This window comes from Eurosta solidaginis, chromosome 4 (assembly GCF_040869045.1).
Source record: "Eurosta solidaginis isolate ZX-2024a chromosome 4, ASM4086904v1, whole genome shotgun sequence".
Taxonomy (NCBI): Eukaryota; Metazoa; Arthropoda; class Insecta; order Diptera; family Tephritidae; genus Eurosta; species Eurosta solidaginis.
This window is the reverse complement of record NC_090322.1, coordinates 265,742,330-265,760,504: the sequence shown is the minus strand read 5'-3', so window position 1 is coordinate 265,760,504 and position 18,175 is coordinate 265,742,330. Positions and strand designations below refer to the sequence as shown.

The 18,175-nt window shown below is 41.2% G+C and overlaps 1 protein-coding gene across 14 annotated transcripts in view; it reads left to right on the top strand.

Moving 5' to 3' along the window:
• The window catches only part of LOC137251409 (streptococcal hemagglutinin-like), a 124,339-nt gene that overhangs the window by 9,666 nt on the left and 96,498 nt on the right, over positions 1 to 18,175 (top strand). For 13 of the 14 annotated variants that reach the window (XM_067785911.1, XM_067785908.1, XM_067785903.1 and 10 more), the window contains 2 exons: positions 6,889 to 6,930; positions 7,001 to 7,021. The exons of the other annotated variant lie outside the window; for it this stretch is intronic. In XM_067785911.1, the coding sequence (XP_067642012.1) occupies positions 6,889 to 6,930; positions 7,001 to 7,021 (63 nt within the window). The remainder of the gene's footprint in view (positions 1 to 6,888; positions 6,931 to 7,000; positions 7,022 to 18,175) is intronic. 14 annotated transcript variants of the gene reach the window in all.

Here is an 18,175-nt window from a genome sequence, read left to right as displayed (position 1 = left end):
CTTTTTATGTGATTAGGAAGTTCATTGAAATATTTCAGGCCCTTATAAAATATATTTTGCTTGTCCACTTCTATTTTGAAAAGAGGTAATCTAAAATTATTGTTTTCTCTGATTACGTATGAGTGTGCATCATTTATATATCTAAGCTTTTCGCTGAGGTATGTTGGTAATTTACCGTGCTTAATATTAAATACAAATTTCATACTGTGGTAGAATATGAGCTGTTTTATACTCAACCAGTTTAGTGCTTCTATCATGTTATTAATGGGAGTATCATACCTCATGTTTAATATAAATCTCATAGCTTTATTTTGCATAACTTATAGCTTATCTACCTGAGTTACATTGGCCATAAAGAATATTGTGGGACAATATATGAAATGCGGCTCTATGATGGATTTATACACTTTCAGTTTGTATTTTCTACTGATAAATTTGCATGACCTTTTCCAAAAACCAATTTTCTTGCCTATTTTGGCAACTATATAATCAATATGATCATTAAATTTTAATTTATTATCAATCTGAACCCCTAAGTACTTGAAAGTTTTAACTTCGTTAATGTTTGAGTTCATTATTTTTAGCTCGATATTACAAGATTCCTTATTCATCGCTCTAGATATGACCATAAAATGGGTTTTATTAACATTAAGTTTAAGCTTATTGTTACAGAGCCACCTGTATAGGGTGTTCAAGTCTTCCTGCATTTTGCTCCTAGCTAACATGATATCAAGTTCACTTACTTCGAGCAGTGCGTCATCCGCAGACAGCCTTATTTTACTATGTTTAAGCGCCGAAAATATATCATTTATATATATGTTAAATAGGACCGGTGCCAAAACCGATCCTTGTGGCAATCCAATTCCTGTCAATACCTCTTCCGAGACAACCGACTCAATGGCTGTTTTTTGTCTTCGGTTACCTAAAAAGCTCTGAAACCACTGCAGCTCGTTGCCCCTAATTCCAATTTTTTCTAATTTTTTAATCATTATATTTCTGTCTATAGTTTCAAATGCTCTCTTCAAGTCGATAAAAACCGCAAGTATACTTTTCTTTTGATTTAGTTCTTCTTTCCAACTCGATATTACATAATTTAAAGCCGTTTCACAAGAGTGGCCTTCTCTGAAACCGGATTGTTCTTTAATTAGTATTTTATTTGCTTCCAAGTAACTTATGAGCTGATCTTTTACTACTGTTTCTACAATTTTTTCGATATTCGGCAACGTGTTGATCGGTCTCAGATCTTCTGCCTTTAATGAATTTTTTACCTTCTTTATTGGCACTATTGTTGATATTTTCCATGCGTCAGGCACTATTCCCTCTACTAATGATTTATTTATGATATCCGCATAGAAATGTCCCATGTATGACACCGAATCCTTAATTACTCCTTCTGATAGTAAATTTGTTCGGTAATAGTCTAGTTGAGGGGTCGACTGCTAATACGCTACCAAAAATATCGAGTGAGGTGTCAAAAGACGCGTATTAATCTCGAGAACAATAATCCGAAGGCGGAAAAGAAAAATTTTATCTCTGTCAGGAGATATTTGCAGTTGAAGTTGGCGTTTTCCATGTGGTTGTTGTTGTGTTTGTACCCACAAAAAAAATTGTGCATCACCGTGGCGGTAGCCACGGTTATACCACACACCCGGACTTGGCATGGCGTAGCCCAGGGTAATTTTTTATAAGCGCGGCCGAAGGCCGCCAACGCAGAAAGGTGTTCTGCGCAAAAATTCTATGGATCCGACCCCCGGTTTCGGAGGTACCCGCGGGTCTTTTTTCGGTTTTTCCTTAATATCTTTTGAACGCGTTAAAATTTTTATTTTCCGCCTTCGGTCAAGACGCGTCGTTTGACACCTCTCTCGATATTTTTGGTAGCGTATTAGCAGTCGACCCCTCAACTAGACTCTTACCATTTGTTCCTCCGATTTTATTTTTTAACATTTTAGCTACCAATATGACATCATCAACCGTAACTTCTTGGAATTTCAGACATGTGCTAACCGTGTATTTCACACTGCCGCCACTATCCAAAGTTTCGATTTCTCGATTTATGTCACCAATACTATCAACAAAGAAGGAATTCAATGCTTGAGCTATATCCTCGGGTGTTTCATATCTTATACCATTTACAATCACTGTCAGGATATTGTCACGCACCTCAGTTAAGTTTACTGCTTGCTTGAGGTGTTTCCACATTAATTTCCTATCAGAAGAATTTAAGGCAATATTTTTCTCCATATACTTAATCTTTTTAATTTTGATTAGTTTCTTATAATACTTCGCAACCGTATTATATTCCGAAAATTCACCAGATCTTCTGGCTTGTGAGTGCAATTGGATTTTTAATTTGTTAATTTCCGTCAGTTCATGATCGTACCACTTATTTCTCAACCTCACTATCCTGTCTTGTTCTGATGTTAATAAACCCATGCAGTGTGATAAGCAGGTATTTATATATTCAACCGAGTCATTGAGATGCATATTTTTAATACGCTGAAATCATAGTTTCTTAATAAGTAAATGAGGTTATCAGCAGAATAATTCTTCCAACACATTGTGGGTATCATTCTCCGCAGAGGATTTGAATTACACACTTTGAAAGCAAATGAAATGGTTTCGTGATCAGAAATTCTGTGATTTTCAAGATTAGTACAGGACAGTACATCAGCATTTGCATATAATAGATCTATTCTCGTTTGGGACCTCTCAGCAATCCTTGTATTGAAATTCACCATTTGCCTCATGTAGTAGAGAGCTTATTTAATTCTGTAAGGGCGCGGAAAATTGGGCTAAAATAAAAGTAATTTGCTCTACAAGAAGAGTCGCACAGTCCAAAGAGCCCACAATTAAGTCGTACACAAACATGACCAAGTGCACCGTTCTCCTCGCTTCAAGTGATTGCAGATTGATCAGTTGACAACGAGAAGAATAAGAAGGCAGCGGGTTATCAAAATGTATGGAGCTCAAAGCAAAACGGACAAATTTTCTTTGAACTCTTTCTATTCTGGCCGAATGATTACTGTAGATAGGGTTCCAGATATTGGAAGCATATTCAAGTTTGGAGCGCACTAACGATATATATAGAGCTTTCTTAGTATACGGATCTTTAAAGTCCCTTGCATATCTGCGAAGAAAAGCAAGGTTCCTATAGGCCATTGGGAGCACATAACATATGTGATTGGTGAATGTGAAATTTGAGTCAAAGACAACGCCTAGATCAACATGTTCGTTAATTGACGCCAACTGGATGTCTGAAATAGAGTACAACGAAGAATAGTAGCTCATGGATTTTGAGAAAGACATACTAAAGCATTTTTTAACATTTAAGAAAAGATTATTGGCGCGACACCAATCATCCACATTATTAAGGTCACTTTGCAGAAGGCAGGAATCCGAAGGGCATTGATTCTACGGAAAAATTAAAGATCATCAGCAAATAGTAGAAAACTGGAGTTTTTGAAGCAGGAACCAATATCATTTATGAAAAGCACAAACAGGAGTGGACCGAGAATACTTCCCTGAGGCACTCCAGATGTTGCGACAAAAGAGTGGGACTTAAATATCCAGAACTCGCAGAAGAGGAACGCATACTCCCCAGGGAAACGCGTTTCACTCTTGCTCAACTTCGTTCTGGATACTGTAACAGGTTAAACTCTTACCTATCCAGAATCAACCCCGACATACAAAATGTATGCCCCGCTTGCAACGTGTCCCCACATGACACCAACCATCTCTTTAATTGTAATGTGGAACCAACGCCTCTAACACCCCTTTCCTTATGGTCCACCCCTGTTGAAACGGCAAGTTTCCTTGGACTCCCGTTAGAGGATATTGATGACAATTTGTGATCGGTCGCGGCTAGTAGGTGGGGCGAGCATTGCTACAACAACAACAACAACAACAACAACAACGGGACTTAAGATTTTCGATCTTAACACACAAGAGTCTATTCGTCAGGTAGGATTTCAACCAGCTTAAAAACACAGAGTGAAAGCCAATACACTCAAATTTATATAAGAGAATCTGGTGAGAGACCTTGTCGAAGGCCTTCGAGATGTCCGTGTATATAACATCAACTTGAGATCCATCTTTAAATGCGGATATAAAAAAATCCGGGAAAGACGCCAAGTTAGTGACAGTAGAGCGTCCGACAGAAAAACTATGTTGATTGGGTTCAACAATGCGTTTGACTATAAAGGATAGTTTATCTTTTATTATATTTTCGAAAAGTTTCGAACAAACAGTAAGTTTAGCAATAGGCCTATAGTTTGAAACATCGTTTTTATTCCCGGTTTTGAAAAACGGTGTTATCGAAGCACATATCCATCTATCAATAAAAATGCCAGATGAGAGAGATAAATTAAAGATGTAGCAAAGAGGTGAACATAAAGATACGCTGCAGTGCTTCAGAACATACGCGCAGATGCCATCACTGTAGCATTTCAGTGAGGGCTTTAGTGTTAACATAGCATTGCCAACGTCGGTATTGGAGATCGTGAGCAATCCAAAATCTAATCGTTCATTGACAGCAGAGAGCAGATTCGGAACAGCAGCATCATCTTCAAAATTAGATTTAAAGAATTCAGCGAAAAGTTTAACAGAACCATCCAGAGACTGCGCGCACTTGCCATTATGCGCGCACTTGCCATTAAAGTGCATGCAAGTGGAAATATTAGAAGAGCCAGCGTTTCGAGCCTTCCCATGTACTGGTTATACAGAAATTTATCGAGAACGTTAAACTGTTTCACACTAGTTGTATATTGCTCCTTGAGGAACGTATCCGTAGTATTAGCCCTATACAAGGCAGTTTGTTTAGTTTTGGCCCAAGAGGAGGCACCTTGATATTAAAAATCTCACACAACTTATACAGGAAGGTATCGTAGCAAGCGCTGACGTCCTGAGAATTAAAAAGATTTTCCCAAGTTACATCGAGGAAAGCATTATTAAGCTCCTCAAAATTAGTTCGCCGGAAGTTCAAAGAAAGATCGATGATGATGGTATTTTGCGGGATGCAAATCCGGTTCGTTCCGGTAACAAGCACCTTCAAGGCCATACCGCCCTCACACCCCTAGATCCGTGAGGAACTTGGGGTCGCCAGAGACTCGGCTGTTAAAGTAACAGGATTAGCCACGATAGGTGAGGTTTACAATTGGGTTGGAGAAGCTATATTTTGCGCTAACAACACCTTGAAAGGGTTGAATCAATTTGGTATTTTAGTCGCCTCTTACGACAGGCATACCGCCGCGGGTATATTCTTAGCCCCCTGACCCGCTGGGGTATTGATGGACGATGTATTTTGCGCGTGGTTGAGGTCCACACAATTTTCACAAAACGAATGGCACATGCGACACAACAGCGAACCCGATTGAAATTAGAAAATGGTTGTACTAGAGTATCCATTGTACACACTTCCTTTGTAGCAAGATTTATGACTTTAAATTGTGAACTAACTTAGGAGTGCTCGCCGTCATTGAGTTCTTACGACGACCTCAATGCAAAAAGGGGGAAATTCTGGTCCATGCATCATATTAAAACCCCGACTATTGACGCCAGCTGGATTGTCTGTAAAGTCTCCAATTAGATCATAGAACATTTGGCTAATCCTGAAACATGCTTGTACACCAGCATACTATTTTAGTATTCGGCAAAGGACGATTATACCAGCTCTCCAAAGTTCGTGGAGAGTGTTTTTGTAGCTACACAAAAAGAAAGCTAACAATAGTAGTAATTTATTACGGTCATATTAATCGCTAGGAGCGGGTTCTGCGCTTTGCCCTTTTTTCGCTATGGTTCGAGGGATCGATCCCGTCTTATGAGGCACGTTGCCGATTGTTATCTTTACTATCACCAAATAAACGTAGAATATTGCTGGTTTCTTCTTATATCTTTGATATTTTCTCTGGAAAAATAGACCTTCCGGTACTTCTTGAGAAACTGTATATAAATATTACCAACAGAACCCTTCGCCGGTATGAAATTTTTTCGTTGGGTTGAGTAGAACTGTATAGTACTAAACCGCACAATCAATTCTGTGTAAAATTTCTCAATTTTGTGTCAAATTTCTTAGATTTAGATTTCTCCTACTCAAAATTCGTTTTTAATTTTCAGTTGAAAAGCTACTTATTATGTAATAATATCAACTTCCTATAATAATGAAGTTATATATATGTATATACTTATATATTTTTTTTTTCAGTTTAAGTTAAGTAGTTCTTTCTAATTATTGTATCTGTCTGTAGGGATATAATTACTTCCCTCCTTGTTGTTTATTCGTTAAACCGTTTTTCAATCTGGTGCATTGAAACACAAAAGCAACTCAAATCGTTTTTCTCCTGGTCCCTCCATCGGTTGCTGAGCCCACCATTTTACTCTGCTTCCCTTGGTGGATGCTGAGCAGCACATTTTCGGGGACGGATCACCTTTCATTCCTATTATATTTCCCTAGTAGCTGGTTGGAGGGATACAATTCGCGAATAAAAGTTAATAAAAACTGCTATTTTTTATAACCATTTTTGCGCTCAGATTACTTACTTAATCGAAGCTTAACCTTTTAAACGGTTATGGTAGTCCAACAAGGCGCGACAGTCGTTCCTTCTCTCTGCCAACTGGCGCCAATTGGTCACACCAAGGGAGTTTAAATGGTTTTCCACTTGGTCCTTCCAACGAAGTGGGGGCCGCCCTCTGCCTCTGCTTCCTCCATAGGCGGGTTCCGATAGAAACACTTTCTTGGCCGGAGCGTCATCTTTCATTCGCATACAACAGATACTACAATAAAAATACTCGTTAACACCTCTTATGAATGAATGCGATACACTACCTACATTTAGTATAAATAAAAAAAAGCTTTAAATTAAATATGCACTTTAATTTCGTTCATTTGTTTAGGCGGGCGTCACATGCAAGAGTATTGGAATGGGGCTAAATATCGTAAGTATTACTACTATTTAATAAAAGAATAAACGTTGTGCTAATATGACTTTCTTCTTTTCTTTTACAGTGTGATAATGATGAAAACAAGGTAAGTGCGATATTCAAGTCTTATTGCATTGTGCGATAGCATAACAGTAAATATCGCCTGTCGTTTACAATAAATTCGCATGCTCAGACTTCGACTATTAAACATTACTAAAATGTTTGCTCTGCTTACGTTACACAAATTCATTTACAAAAAAAAAATATTAAAATCGTCTCTAATTCCTAGAAATTTGAAATAGGGAAATTGGAACATACTTTACAGTTTACTGAAGTGAAATTTAAAGATGTGTCTTCAACAGAGACAAGCCGTATTTTAAACTTTTTTTTTTCGTTTTTCGTTCCACAAGTTTTATATGTAAAGGGCGTACCTCAACCGTACATTAAACTCATCTGAGCGCCCTTATTTGGAGCGCCATGAAACAATGTAATATCTATTGACGAATGAGAATTAAAATGTTGAACAAGTTTATTTCTGTTAGACGTTTTCATTTTCAAAACTAATGAGTGAGGCACTAAAATTCGTAATTGCTTAAATAATTTGGACAGAACGACAAGTTATCTTTCAAACGTTCAGCTAACTTCTCATGGCGCGAGTTAAACTCGTACAAGTTTGGAAAATTTCAGTGCATTCTAAAAATAAGAAAAATCGGGGCTTAGTCTTTTTTTATAGTTTTCTCAGAGCTTTTTATACTCAGTGTGCTTTGCACACAGATAGATAGATAGATAGATGTTGTGAGGTTAAGCACTGCGACCTATTGGTCTATTGTGCCCTCATTCTCTTTACAACACTTCATCCAAGCCGAGTTCTCTGAGAAAATCCAGAATGGTTCTCGGCTTCAGAGAATGTATGTGACTATTTTCTAATTTGGATGATCCTAGGATCCTAAGCCTTCGTCTCGCGACTGCATCACATTCCTTCAGGATGTGTTCTGCAGGCTCATCTTCGGCATCACAGAATCGACAGAGGCTACTAGCCGATATACCCAATTTATGCATATGGCTCTTTACCCTACAGTGACCTGTGAGTATACCTGTTAAAATCCTAAGGCTACTTTTTGGGAGATTAATCATAGCCTTATATCGCTTTGAGTTGTACCCTCCTATTAGTGCCTTTGCCTGCCGAAGTCTTTGACTTTCACGCCAGTGTGGTTCTCTGAGGCACGCCTCCTTTTGTCTAAATTCCTCCCTTATTGTATGTGACCCTATTGGGACCATAGGCTCGGGACCTATTGGCTTTCCGGCCGCTGCCAACCTGACAAGCTCGTCCGCTCGCTCGTTACCATCTACTCCTCTGTGTCCAGGTACCCATGCAAGACGGTTGGTGTTATTAACTCCTAGACTGTTTAACCTCTCTAGCACTCAAGGACTGTTGATGATTTAATCTCAACTGAAGATAATGCCTTGAGTGCAGCTTGACTGTCGCTGAGTAGAGCTATTTTCTCGTTGGTACATCCCCGCTGTAAAATTATCTCTGCACACCGGCTTATGACGACAACTTCGGCTTGGAAGATGCTCGGATATTTTCCGAGTGGTAGGGATAGTTTGGTTCGGGGGCCTAAGATCCCCGCTCCTATGCACTCCGGTGTCTTCGAGCCATCGGTGTATCATATTATAGTCTGTTCCTGGTGAAGCGCTTCAATCCTGGAGGTGTCCCACGTACATTTGTTCCCCAGCTCTATTTTGAAGCGCTTCTCAAACTTAATTATCTTCCTCGTATCATCTCTGGTAAGTTGGATAAGTGGAATGTGCTCCTGCAGCTTCGCCATGCTCCGTGACTGTATCACTTTGCCTCTTCCACATCCCTCTTTAGCTATGCTTACTAAAGTTCTCCTGGTTGCCTGCTCAATTATTATATGTAGAGGCGTTAACTCAAGCAGCACCTCTATTGCTGCCGTCGGGCATGTTCGCATAGCTCCCGTAATGCAGACGCACGCTAAGCGTTGAAGCTTCGTGAGTGATTTTTGTACGGTCACCATGGTTCTCCTTGATGCCCACGCAACTGCTCCGTACACTATGATAGGTCTCACTATCATAGTGTACATCCATCTTAGGATCTTTGGGCTGCATCCCCAGGATCTTCCTGCAATACGTCTGCACACCATTATTGCTCTTGTAGTCTTGATATGGTATTGTCGACGTGTTTCCTCCATAAGAGCTTAGAGTCAAACGTGACTCCCAAGTATTTCACCTCAGTCGTGTACTCCATCTGTACTCCATCCATTGTGATTTGCCTAATCCCTTCCAATTTTCTTTTCCTGGTGAAGGGCACAATGGATGTCTTGTTGTTGTTGATACTTAGCCCTACCTCATTACACCATTCTTTCGTTAACCTCAATGCCCTTTGCATTATGTCGCAAAGGGTGCTCTCAAATTTACCCCTTACAATGATAACAATATCATTCGCGTACCCCCGACATCGAATTCCGTTTTATGAGAGCCTCTGTAGAAGTTCATCTACTACCAGGCTCCACAGCAGGGGTGACAGGACGCCCCCTTGTGGACATCCTTCCGTTGTTTTGATCTCTACTGTACCGTCCCCACTTGAGGTTTCGGCAGTCCTCGTACGCAATAAGGCGTTTATCCACATACGGATTGGACGTTGTATCTCTCTTCTCTCGAGTGCCCGATTCACACTTTCGTGTGTCGTGTTGTCGAAAGCCCCCTCTATGTCCAAAAATGCGCATAGCGTTATCTCCCCGCACTCGAACGCACTTTGGATTTCTGTGGACAGTTGATACAATGCAGTTTCTGTCGACCTGCCTGTCCTATATACATGCTGATCTCGATGTAGTGGCATTCTATCGGGAGCCTTTGATCTAATCACGTGGTCTACAATTTTCTCTATTGCTTTCAGAGCAAAGGATGTCAGGCTTATAGGCCTAAAGGACTTTGGACTAGAGTAGTCCTTTTTTGCCACTTTAGGTATAAATACCACTTTTGCTCTTCTCCACACTAATGGGATGTATGCCAGTGCGAGGCCATCCCTCATAATCCTGGCCAGGTGTGGGATCAATTCCTCTCCCTGCTGCAGAAAGGCTGGATATATACCATCCACTCCCGGAGATTTGTAGCTCTGGAAAGACCTTACTGCCCACTTAACTGTGCTGTCGTCCTTTGGCGAGGTTCCAATCTGTGGGTGTCGGTCTTACCTCTCGAACCTCCTCCGGCGAGGTTTCCGAGGATGCGTCCGGAAAGTGCGCTGCAAGCAGGGCATGTGCTCTTTCCTCCTCTGTCCTTGTATAGGTTCCATCGCGGAGTTTCATCGATAGTCGCGTCTCCCTTTGGTCCTTGGCTAGGGCTTTATGAAGCCTTGCTGCCTCTGGAAATTCTGTTATACGCTCGCAAAATTTCCTGAAGCTCTCTCTTTTAGCTTTCCTTTAGCGCGCACCCCATGATTAACGGTAATTTTTCCCGTCTGCAATATTCCGCCAGTTTCTTCACACCCTCTGGAGGGACCCCGTGGTTATCTCCCGCAAAATAGGCCGCTGCGAAGACGATGTTCCTTGACTCCTGTATTTCCATCACTGCCTAATGCTGTAATGCAAAAGTAGTTAATGGAATTGTTAAGCACTACACACGCTCTTGGTCTTTCCTGAGAAAGATCCCAAATTACCTTATTATTTCTCTCTTTTAGGCCTCTCACCTGACCCTTATACACCCAAGGTTCTTGGATGAGTGCTATGCCCAGATCTTCCGAGGCGAACCTGCGTGCTATTACTGCCGAAGCAGCTTTAGCATGGTGCAGGTTGATCTGGGCAACATTTGTGTGTGGGTCGGTCAGAGCTGAAACCTTAACGGCTCGTCCTCACCGGACAGCTGCAGGGTTTCCTCTCCTTTGTCCTCCAACCCTAGGTTCTCTAAATTCAGCCCTTCCAGTAACTCCTGTGATGAGGGAGCTTGCGTAGGCTCCTAACCGGTGATTAACCCGGGTGTTGCGCCTGTGGCTGACGAGACGCTGGCTGGGCACTGGGCAATTTGCTCCCCAGTGTTCTGCGCTTGTGAGTGGGTTTGTTCCACACTAGCTGGGGCTTTTTGTTTCCAGGGTCTGACCGGGACAAAGCTAAACCGGTAGTCCACCTTGAAACCAGCTTCTTTTATTTTGATAAATGATGCCTTGTCGATAGCTACGTTTACCCGTAAGCCTCCCTCCTCGGCACTGCGACGGTATGCGTCGGCGGTATATCATCCCCTTTCCTCGTAATAAGGGCAGGGTCCTCCCAACCCTGTAAAGTTGGTGTGATATTAGTCAGCCATTCGGCTATTTGCTCATCCTTGCAGGTAGAAGGTGTGCGGTGAGCCCTCTGTCCCCTGGACTGTGGTGCGTCCTCCCGTCTTGCTTGACCTCCTCTCAGGTTGTCAGCGGGAGCGCTCTGTTTGATGTTACGGCTTTGTTGGTGCCCGCGGTTATGTGACCCGCGGTGATGCGATGCATGCTCGCCCCTCGCCGTTTCTCGCTCGCCACGCCTTGATTTCCCGGGGGCGGGTTTTTCTTGCTCGGCCTCATGTGCTGAAGTGCCTTCTCGCGTGTACTGTCCGGAGTCCTTCCCTGCTTTAGGTACCGAAGATACCACTTCATACCTGCTCCACTTAGCCCGATTCTTCTAGGGTCGTCAAAGCCACCTGGCTCTCCCAGTTCGGACCAGCTTGCACCATGACGCTGCTATGTGCCAGAGTCCTCGAACGACGATGACCTTGCTCTGGCATTTGCGTTCTTATTCGGCGAACGTCTTTCATGTCCCGTGTATAACCTCTTCCTTCCTCTGTCTCGCTCGACCTTGTCGTCCCTTGGATTGAATCGTCTTCGTCCTCCTGGGTACTCGCGGTCATATTCTTCACCCAGATGTCTTTTGGCTGCTGATTCTCTGCTGCTGTGTCGATGCCTCTCTCTTGAGGGTGAGCGTTTGCGACTCTCCCGCCGCTCTTCCATATCCCCTCGGGTTCTCCTTTGCTGGTTTTCGCAATGGCTGTAGCTGAGTGCGCTTTTTTCTTGGGTGGATGGGTGCCCCTTTTCCGGGCTCCTATCGCTTTTCTTAACCTCTGCTCGCCTTGGCCCACTGGTGGTGATTAACCCACCAAGGTGTGGTTTGGCGCTGCTCTCTGGTTTCGTGGTGCTATGTCCACTGTGCTGTTCACTTTTGTTGGCCATAACATTCTTCACGGTGGTGGTTGACCCACCGTGGTGTTGTTTGTCCTCGCTGACCGTCTTGGTGGTGCTCTGCCCACTCTGGCGTTGGAGTCTGGCTGCCGTGTCCTTCTTTAACTTTTTAACCGTCTCGCTCCCGGACGTTTGGTTGTTGTTGTAGCAGTGCTTCGCCCCACCTAACAGCCGCGACCGATCACAAATTATCATCAATAACAAATTGTCATCAATCGGACGTTTGGTCATCGTCGTCTCTGTCATGCTCCTCGAAAAGGGCAAGTCCTTCCGCCGTCAGGTTTAGATGACTCAGGGAGTAAGTTCTCTCGCCCTGTTTTTCTCTTCGGCGTTTGTTGTTACCGCCGCTTTTAGCATTTAACCTCATTTCTTTTCCTTCACTTTGTTTTTGTTGTTGGTTTTTGTTGTTCATGTTTGTATTCATCATCTTTTTCGTACGGTCACATGCTTGACTTGGCAAGCGTAGTGATCTATTTTAATATATAGGGGAACTCGGTTCGTCCACCGCGGCAGAGCCCCTTGACGCGGTAAGGCCATAGTTACTCCCCAAGGCGGCCCGGTGTCAGAGAGGCGCCGTTATAATACAGCCCGTGTTGTAAACCTCCTGGCTGCAAACCAGTCCAATGGGCACGGTGTCGCATAACACCCTGGATTAGGAGGTGACAGTTCCTGGTTACCGCTCGCATGCGCGACGAATCAGCCGGATGTTAGTAGCCAGGCTGCCCCTATCCGGCCGGCTCCCAACCACTTACGATCGGCGTAAGCCCCTGCACCACTACAAGGTGCCTGTCCTCGCAGGGGGCTTTGCACACAGAGTATATTAACTTTGATTGGATAACCGTTGGTTGTGCAGGTATAAAGGAATCGAGATAGATATAGACTTCCATGTTTCAAAATCATCAGTATCGAAAAAAAATTTGATTCAGTCATGTCCGTCCGTCCGTCCGTCCGTCCGTTAACACGATAATTTGAGTAAATATTGAGATATCTTCACCAAGTTTGGTACACGAGCTTATCTGGACCCAGAATAGATTCGTATTGAAAATGAGCGAAATCGGATGATAACCACGCCCACTTTTTATATATATGTATAACATTTTGGAAAACACAAAAAACCTGATTATTTAGTAAATAATGCACCTAGAATGATGCAATTTGATATGTGGACTGATATTGACTCTTGATAAAAATTTGAAAAAAATGTTTAAAATGGGCGTGGCACTGCCCACTTGTGATAAAATCAATTTTACAAATATTATTAATCATAAATCAAAAATCGTTAAACCTATCGTAACAAAATTCGGCAGAGAGATTGCTTTTACTATAAGGACTGTAAAAAATGTCCGCTGTTCGGCTATCCGGATACGTAAACGGAAAATCCGGATATCCGTATGTCCGGATACTGGAATATAAAAGTTGAATATCTGCATATCAAAATTGAAACATCGAAAAATTATTCACAAAATATGTTTGTAGAATATTAAATTAACGTCAAAAATTAAAAATCTATAATTTTACAAACAAGTGAAAATAAGAACAGTCCCATTTAATTATATTGTGAAAAACGCTGTTAATAGATTTAAATGCCCCACGAATTTATTGTTATTAATGTTAAATTAGCATATATGGTACATCAATTTGTCGCTTTCACTGGATATCCAAAAATACGGTTATTAACCGGATCTTCATAAATCCGGATAGTTTCACAAACGAATATTAACCGGATATCCATGCCGTCCGGATTTTATCCGTGTCAACGGATATCCGGATATGCGGATAGTCCCAGCCCTAGTACAAATACTCGTGTAGAGCAAAACACTCGCAAATTGTCGAATGAAAAATAATATGTGCTGGTCTCAATTCGTTAAAAATACTCTAATGGCGTTTTCCCCCAAATAGTCACATGCCGCTACACCAAAAGTCACAAATTCAGTTGACCTTATGACCAATTCATATGCTCATAAGCTAAATTGACTTTATGTCACCGCTCCATAAAGTTTTTGCATCGGTTCTTGATACGTGTACAAAGTTTCAATTGACCTTATGGCAATCTTAAGTTATAAGGCCAATCGACCTTATTTCCGTTAACCTTATGTCACTCAGGCATTAACTTATTGCGTTGTCATTGGTCGTTGATGCATGTGTAAAGTGTCGACTGAACTTAGTGCCAATTTTTGTCCGTTGACCTTATGTCAACCCACCATCAAATAATTGCATTGCCATCGGTCTTTGATAAGTGTACAAAGCTTCAATTACATCTGTCCGTTTAATGCCGGTTACATACAAGCATACAGGCGAAGCTAATATGAGGGTGTTAATAACAATAATTTGGTTTTCTTTGCTGACCATGAGGAAACGCGCTTTTTAATAGAAAAAAAAGCAGAGGACGCTGGTCATCAATAGGAATTTATATTAGATAGTAAGTTGCCGTGGAAACTTCATGTGAAGAGAGAGCGAAAAAAGCCTCCATGGCACTGTAAGCATGCAAGAGAATGCACGCCCAAACTCTCTCATTGGGTGCTTACGGTAATTGCCAAGTCCATACTTTATTATGGGGTTCTTGTTTGGGGGACAGCTACGCAAAAAAGTACGAATACCAAAAAACTAGGGGGGGTATACAGATTATTAGATTATTCTACAAGCTGCAGTGTCTTTCAGGTGAAAATTGCAGCCGTGAAAAAAGCGAGAGAAATTCTGGAGCAAGCGTGCTTAAGCTGCAGTTGCGTCAATGTATATATTCATAGTCAGGCGGCGATCAAGGCAATAACCTCATACAGTACTTCATCTAGAAGAGTCCTGGAATGCAAAGATGCATTAGAGAGACTTCGCTCCGACCCGGCCATTAAAAGATAGAAGGTAACGAAAAGGCCGATGAGTTGACAAAACGGGGTGCAGCACTCGATGAGTCGACCGTAAATGGTATGGACGGTGCACAGTGGTCGGTTCCATAGGCCAAAAATAAAAAAATCAAAGTGAAAAGTTTGTCACCAAATATGTCATTAGTATCTCTTATTATAACAGCCTTTTAAAAGGAATATTTGTTTTTGTTGTATTCGAAATGTACTCTTTAAGAATAGCTTCAAAAGTAAGGTTATGGTATTAGTTGGTTTTTGCAGTGTGAGCAAGTTAAAAATAAATTGCAAGTTTAAACTATTAAAAATTACATAAAATATCGGTTCCCCCATAAATTTAGAAACACATTTTTCAGAAAACATTAGTCAGAAAACAAAAATTCAGAACTCAAAACTCAGAAACAAAAATTCAGAAATCCAATTTCAGAAGTCAAAATTCGGAAGTCAAATTTCAGCAGTCAAAATTCAGAAGTCAAATTTTAGAAATAAAATTTCAGAAGACAAATTTAAGAAGTCAAAATTCAGTAGTCAAATTTCAGAAGTAAAATTTCAGAAAGTAATCAGACAGCAAGAAAACATTAAATTTTGCGCAAAATTTTATGTTTTTTTGCTGTCTGATTACTTTCTGAATTTTGACTTCTGAAATTTTGCTTCTGAATTTTTTTTCAGCCTGGAACACAGCAACGTCGAAAGAAGGCGTTATATTCAATAGAATTATGGAATATGTATAATATCACCAAATTGGGTGAAGTCCATACAAATAATTCCATCGAAAGGTGGCACAACGTCATTCGAAGTGCGTTTGGGACACACCTTAACATATTTAATTGCATAAATAAAACAAAAAACGAACAGGCAATAATAGAAACAAAACTGCAGCAATTTTCAGCTGGAGGCGAGCAATATCGGAAACGCAAGAAAAAATATAAAGACTTGGTTTTTTTAATACTGTAAATTCAAAAGATCGCGGGTTCGAATCGAGCTCATGGCCTAACAACAATTATTTTATCATTATTATTATGATACATTTTTTCGTAATTGAAACAACAAAAATTGTTAATACATCCCAGAGCACGGGGAAAAAGTGTCAATAAATATGACACTATGGCATCATTGCCATGAAACAAGTCCAATTTTCATATCCATTCTGGAACAGATATCGCAGTGCTGTGAATAACAATTGGCAAAGAACCGAATAGAAGTAGGAATAATGAAGACAAACAAAAAACCGCTATGATGGCTGAATGGTTATGAGCTTTGGCAGTTGTCTAAATTTTTTCTTTCTACTATTCTAATTTAATAATTTTTTCAATTATTAAAATTTATTGTAACAATAATAATGATAAAATAATTATTGTTAGGCCTTGAGCTCGATTCAAACCCGCGATCTTACAAATCAGTAGGCCGATACAACAACAATAATTGTAAATTCATTTGAAAAAGATAAACGCGACAACAATTAATTATTTACATGCTTGCTATTGCACACAATTCAAAATTTTAGATTGTATTACCTTTTTTTATACATAATTCCTTCCAAATAAATAAACGTTTTTGAATTTTGAGAAAATTTAATGTTTTTTCTGTCGTCTGATTGCTTTCTGAATTTTGCCTTCTGAAATTTCACTTCTGAAATTAGACTTCTGATATTTGACTTCTAAGTTTTGACCTCTGAATTTTGTCTTTCTGAAAAAAGGGTTCTGACTAATGTTTTCTGAAAAAATGTGTTTCTGAATTTATGGGGGCACCTAAAATATCTTACTTACTTACTTAATTGGCGCTAAACCGTCTAAACGGTTATGGCCGTCCAACAAGGCGCCAATTGGTCACACCAAGGGAGTTTAAATCGTTTTCCACCTGGTCCTTCCAACGGAGTGAGGGCCGCCCTCTACCTCTGCTTCCATAGGCGGGTTCCGATAGAAACACTTTCTTGGCCGGAGCATCATCATTCATTCGCATAACATGGCCTAGCCAGCGCAGCCGCTGCGTTTTAATTCGCTGGACTATGTTGATGTCTGCGTATAGCTCGTACAGCTCATCATTAAATCTTCTTCGGTACTCGCCATCGCCAACGCGTAGAGGTCCATAAATCTTTCGAAGAACTTTTCTCTCGAACACTCCCAAAGCCGCTTCATCTGCTGTTGTCATGGTCCATGCTTCTGCCCCATATAGCAGGACGCGTACGATAAGTGACTTGTAGAGTATGATTTTCGTTCGCCGAGAGAGGACTTTACTTTTCAATTGCCTACCTAGTCCAAAGTAGCATTTATTGGCAAGATTGATTCTTCGCTGTATTTCAGTGCTGATGTTGTTGCTAGTGTTGATGCTGGTTCCCAAATAAACGAAGTCTTTTACTATTTCGAAATTATGGCTGCCAACAGTAGCATGGTTGCCAGGGCGCGTATGCGCTAACTCTTTGCTGGATGACAGCAGGTACTTCGTTTTGCCCTCATTCACCATCAAACCCATCTTTACCGCTTCTTTTTCCAGTTTGGAATAAGCAGAACTAACAGCGCGGGTGTTTAGGCCGATGATATCAATGTCATCAGCATATGCCAGTAATTGCACGCTTTTATAGTATATTGTTCCAGTGCGGCTAAGTTCTGCAGCTAGTATAATTTTCTCCAGCATCAAATTAAAGAAATCGCACGATAGGGGTTCACCCTGTCTGAAACCTCGTTTAGTTTCGAACGGCTCGGAGAGGTCCTTCCCAATTCTGACTGAGCTGATGGTGTTGCTCAACGTCATTTTGCACAGCCGTATACGTTTTGCGGGGAAACCAAATTCAGACATAGCGGCATATAGGCAGCTCCTTTTCGTGCTGTCGAAGGCGGCTTTAAAGTCAACGAAGAGGTGATGTGTGTCGATTCTCTTTTCACGGGTTTTTTCCAAGACTTGGCGCATTGTGAAAATCTGGTCGATGGTAGATTTACCAGGTCTGAAGCCGAACTGATAAGGTCCAATCAGCCGGTTCACGGTGGGCTTCAATCTTTCGCACAATACACTTGAAAGGACCTTATATGCGATATTAAGAAGGCTGATTCCACGATAGTTGGTGCATTTTGCAGTATCCCCCTTCTTGTGGACTGGGCAAAGAACACTTAGATTCCAACCGTCGAACATGCACTCGTCCGCCCATATTTTGCTAAGAAGCTGCTGCATGCGCCTTACCAACTCCTCGCTGCCGTAC